At 48.5% G+C, this 5,446-nt stretch overlaps 1 protein-coding gene across 4 annotated transcripts in view; it reads right to left on the bottom strand.

Annotated features, from left to right (window-relative positions):
- Gpr55 (G protein-coupled receptor 55) overlaps positions 1 to 5,446 on the bottom strand; it is a 53,103-nt gene that overhangs the window by 2,258 nt on the left and 45,399 nt on the right. For all 4 annotated transcript variants that reach the window (XM_031368243.1, XM_031368244.1, XM_031368242.1 and 1 more), the window contains exon 2: positions 1 to 1,216. This exon ends at the window's left edge or, in 1 of these variants, runs on beyond it. In XM_031368243.1, the coding sequence (XP_031224103.1) occupies positions 225 to 1,208 (984 nt within the window). In that variant the 5' untranslated portion in view covers positions 1,209 to 1,216 and the 3' untranslated portion in view covers positions 1 to 224. The remainder of the gene's footprint in view (positions 1,217 to 5,446) is intronic.

Here is a 5,446-nt window from a genome sequence, read left to right on the forward strand (position 1 = left end):
TTGGTTCTTCTGTTTCATACATTTTATACTTGGAAACGAAGACTTCACGTGGTTCTTTAGCAAACCCAAAACAAGCGTCTTGCCACCCGTCCGGGTGATGTGAAAAGTTTGTAGGAGTATAAAGAACAAAGATGGTACTCAGCGAGTGTCAAAAGGCAAGCCTAGGAGGGTCTTGATGAGAATTTAGGACTGTGGTTTCCTTCTCTTGAGAGGGGTACCTTCTCTTAACCCCTGGAGACCATGGTATCCTGGTTGACCAGCTGGGCTATGAAAAGCCGGTGGGCCTTGATGCCCACGCGGAATTCTTTGATGACAAAGTAGTAGCAGAAAACGTCAAGGCAGCAGTTGACGTTGGAGAAACACAGAGACAACTGCAGGAACAAGCTGATGCCCTGCTTCACTCTGCAATCCAAGATAAAGCGGTTCCTCACCAGATACTGCAGGAAGAAACCCAAGTGCACCGGGAGAAAGGAGACCACAAAGATGACAAGATTGGTAGCAATGGTCCAGATGCAGGCTCTCTTCTGGACCCAGACCTTAGTGTCTCTCCGTTGGACCCAGTCGTCAGTGTTGTCTGGAAGGTGCAGCAGAATGTGAATACTCCTATAGGAACAGAAGCCCATGATGCCCATGGGAAGGAGGAAGCCAAAGATCTCCAGAGGGAAGAAGACCTTGGCGCTCCAGGTGCCGTCAGACATGTTGTGGAAGCACTTGTATTTCTCCACTTCCCTGTGGAAAGTATAGATGGGGATACTTCCGATCCATACCAGCATCCAGATGATGCAGCAGATCCCAAAGGTTTTCCTGGGCGACCGGAAGTGGCTGGCCAGGATCGGGTACTGGATGGCCAGGAACCGGTCCAGGCTGATGAAGCAGATGGTGAAGACACTCCCATACATGCTGATGAAGTAGAGGCACTCCACCAGAGTGCAGAAGGCCGGGGAGGGGGACTCTACTTGCGGCAGGGCCATCTTGAATGGGAGGGAGAGCACCAGCAGTAAGTCGAAGACAGCCAAGTTGATCATGTAGATAGAAGTGGCCACATATTCCGGCTGCTTCTTCTTCAGGAAGGCACTGAAGCCTCGGATGGCCAGTAGGTTGAGGGCCAGACCAAGGAGGAAGGTGGGGATGTGGACTGCCAGCTGCAAGGTACTGGTCAGCTTATCCACAGAATCGAACGAGCAGTTGTCGCTCTCTGGCCGGCTCATGTTCTTGCCTGCAACACCAACAGTAGATGAGAGAGTTCCTCTCACTCCCTTGAGCTGATGAACAACAAAACAACTTGGCAGAGAATGATGAGCCCTTAGCGACCCATGCTTAATGTACTGCAAGTGGTAAACACAGAACAAGGGGCAGGGAGGATGGCTTGGGAATGAAGCCATGCAAGTATGAGGACTGGAGTTTAGACATGAATGTGGATGGGCATAGTGGTCCACTCATAATACAGCTGCATGGGAGGAGGGGGAGACAGAGATCCCTGCAACAAGCTGGGTAACTGGAGTAGCCAAATTGGTGAGTTCAAGAGAGAGATCCTGGGCCAGGCAGTGGTGGCTCATGCCTTTAATCCCAGTACTTGGGAGGCAGAGGCAGGCAGATTTCTGAGTTCGAGGCCAGCCTGGTCTAGAGTGAGTTCCAGGACAGCCAGGGCTACACAGAGAAACCCTGTCTTGAAAAAGAAAAAAAAAAATTGAAGGTGATTGAGGGAGACAACTGCCTTCAACCATTGACCAGCATACACACACACATATGCACACACACACACACACACACACACACACACACACACACACACACACACATCCCTATGAAAACTGGACTCTTCTGTGCATGAGCCTCTCTCTTTTTTTTCCCCCTAAAATCAGAGCTCTTATCGAAAGGAATAACAACACAAACTCTTAATCATGCCGGTTTAAGCGAAGACAGTTTTCACACCATTGAAAACTGCCAGGCCTGGCGGTGTGCGTCTGTGGTGTGAACCTGTCATCCAGAAACTGGCAGGGTAGTACTGAGAGGCAAGAGGCTCACACAGCTGAAGACTAGCTTTGACAACCTAGAGAGGCCCTGACTGACAACACAAACAGGAGGGGGGGGGGTAGGAGAGAAGGGGAGGGAAAGGAAGGAAAGGGAGACTTTTAGGGTGCGGCTGGATCAGGCAGTTTTCAGGCTCAAGCTTCTCTTTAAGCATGGGACCCTCTGAGCTCCTTCACCCACTTTTCTTGATGTTTATACAGTTAACTCTGCCCCTAACTGCAGGGATGATCCTGACCAGCACATCACATTCCTCCCCTGAACCCAGGAATTGATTTGTCCACTGGGTCAAGGGAAGGTGTGTGGCCTGTCCATGCCAATTAAAAGCAATCAGATCCACGCCTGGGCTCTTTCTGGGTAGCTTAAGATGAAAAGTCTGGAGCAGCTGCAGCCTCTGCTGTCCTTGAGGAGAAATCCCGGCAGAAAATGAATCTTCCCAGAGGGAATGAAGTGGGAGACTGAGGTCTGCCTAGGACAAAGAAGGGCTTTTAGACAAACAGAAGAGAAGGACAGGAGAGCCAGGGCTGGAGGTGTGCCTTCCTAGAAGCAGGACCTTGGGCAGGCTCTGAGCAGGTCTGGCTAATGAGTCTGGCCACTTTAGGAGGGTAGGATTGTCATTGTGGGGTTCAGTATAAAGGAAGGGGTGCCTGGAACAGACTAAGAAGATAATCAGCCCGTGCCTCCAGAACTAACTTCTAGAAAAATGATGAATTAGGACCTAATGCTTACCTTCCTCTCACTCATCCAGTTCTGCCCACTTTTCCCTTCCCTCCCTCCCTCCCTCCCTCTCTCTCTCTCTCTCTCTCTCTCCCTCCCTCTTTCTCTCTCTCCCTCTTTCTCTCTCTCTCTCTCTCTCTCCCTCTCTCTCTCTCTCCCCTCTCTCTCCTCTTTCTCATCCCTTCTTCTACTTCCCTCAAGTGAGGACAAGCTGCTAATGCACTAGACATTAGGCTGTGGTGTTCGCTAGCGCACAGGACCCCTGCACTGAGAGGTGGTTTTTACCTGGCCCCTTCTCTAACTGCCTCAACACCAGGCACCTGGGGAACAGGCACAGCCAAGGCTCGATCCACCTCTACTTTTGTCCCTCCTTCACCCTCCCAGAGGTCCTGGCTACCAAGAGAGGAACCCGAAGATGCAGAGAAGGGGTGTCAACATAGCCTGTCACCAGAGAGGCTGTACCAGTGATTGAGGTGTTGCTTTTAGCTATTATACTGAAAAAAAAATTTTAAGCTATAAAAGCAATTTGGGCATACAATAAAATATCTGAAGAATTCAAAAGTACATGCTGCCACTGTACCCTAGGGCATCGTTTGTACTTTCCGGAGCTAACCATGCAGGATAGCAGATTTTCTCCAGGAGTCTCTAGTTATAATCATATTTTTTATAAACATACACATAAGTATGGTATCTTTGAAATTAAAAAAAAAAACTATACCTACAGTTCTGTCCCTTGTCTTTTCAGTGAACAATGTTTCTTAGCAATTGTTCCTCATGAGTATACATGACTCAGTTCTCTCTAATAGCCTCCCTGAATTCATTGTGTGGATGGAACATCACTCATTTGACCAGAAGCTTAGTAACAGACATTTAGGCTTCCAAGTGCCTTCCTAGGTGACAATGAATTCCACATCCCACATCCTTGAGGCTTATTTCTTGGCTACATTGACACTGCCAAGAGGATTCTCATTACTTGGCTGTTTCTCATTACTTACAGCTTCCGAGGGAGCGTGTGAGAAGAGAAGATTTGGATATTTAGGGATGGGGAGTGGTGGAGGTGTGTGCATGTGTGGAAACAGAGGTCAGTTAGTATCAGGGTCCTTCTCTGTCACACTCCACCTTTCCCCCCCTTTGTTTGTTTTCTGAGACAGAGTCTCTTACTGAACCTGGAGCTCACTGCCCAGTGGGGCTACAGGCATATCCCACTGTACTTAGCTTTTATGTGCCAGGGGAATCTGAACTCAGATCCTCGTGTTTGCACCCACTTTACCCATTGACCCCACCCCCATCCCAGCCCCATATTTAGGTATTTTAAAGATCCTAAGTGGAATACCATTCCCAAACTCTTTGTAACTCTTGCTTAAAAGAAAAAAAAAAAAAGCTATACCATAGACATATTTATAGACAGATAGACCCTTTATTGAATGTTATCCGTTAGACACTTAAGGTACACCACTTGATCCAGATGGTGTCCTATGCATCTATGCTTTCCTATGTGTGAGCTTTTCTTAGGCTCATGTCACAGAGACACAGGAAAGCGACTCTCCCACGACAAGTACTTTAGACCTATGCTGGCTAGTCTTGTGTCAACTTGATACAAGCTAAATTCATCTAAGAGGAGGGACCCTCAGTTGAGAAAATGCCTCCATAAGATCAAGCTGTAGGGCATGTTCTTAATTAGTGATTGATGGGGAAAAGCCAGGCCCATTGTGGGTGGTGCCTCCCCTAGGTTGGTGGTCCTGGATTCTTTAAGAAAGCAAGATAAGTAAGCCATGGGGACCAAGCAAATAAGCAGCATCCCTCCATGGCTTCTGTATCAACTCCTGCCTCCAGGACCTTGTATATCCCTATTGCTGTTCATCATCATGGGAAGTCAGGACAGGAACTCACTACTTCTGATGATGAACAACACACTCCATGGAAGTGTGAGTGAGAGAAACCCTTACTCCCCACAAGCTGCTTTTGGTTACGGTGTTTCATCACAGCAACAGTAACCTCAATAAGACAAGATTCCTGCGGTGTGGTAAGTGCCTCCTAGGGTTGTGCAGAGGAACCTCTGGTGAGGGTCTCAGACTCAGGTCTGCCATGTAACTCAGCCATGACAGGCTGCTTCCTCTTGACACAACTCTGCAGTGCGCACCAGGCCAATCCCAGAAATAGCTAGTGTGACTTGGAAGCCACAAAACTTTGGCGTGTTTGGCTATTGCGTTTGGCTGCCGCACAAGCACAGTGGCCCGAGCTCAGATCCTCAGAACCCACCAAAAAAGCTCAGAAAGGGGTATGTGCCTGTAACCCCAGCTGGACCCCTGATGCTCACTGGCCGGCCAGTCTGTATCCACGAGCTTTTGATTCAGTGAGAGACCTTGTCTCAAAACGGAAAGGTGGAGAAAGTTTGAGAAAAGACACCTGACATTGACCTAGGGCCTACACATATGCATATGAGCACGTCTGCAGGCGTGCATATACAATCTGGATATAGTAGGATACACTTGTAATCTCAACACCTGGAAGGAGAGGCAGGAGGACCACCTGAGCTCAGGAGTTCAAGACTGAATTGTATAGCACAGACAGATCACCAGCAAAAGGAAAAGAAGGTCGGAAGGTGTAGTGGTTTGAATAAAATGGCCCCCACAGGACCAGAGGAAAAGGCACTATTAGGAGGTATGACCTTTTTGGAGTAGGTGTGACCTTGTTGGAGGAA

The sequence above is a fragment of the Mastomys coucha genome, unplaced genomic scaffold (assembly GCF_008632895.1).
Source record: "Mastomys coucha isolate ucsf_1 unplaced genomic scaffold, UCSF_Mcou_1 pScaffold14, whole genome shotgun sequence".
NCBI classification, from domain to species: Eukaryota; Metazoa; Chordata; class Mammalia; order Rodentia; family Muridae; genus Mastomys; species Mastomys coucha.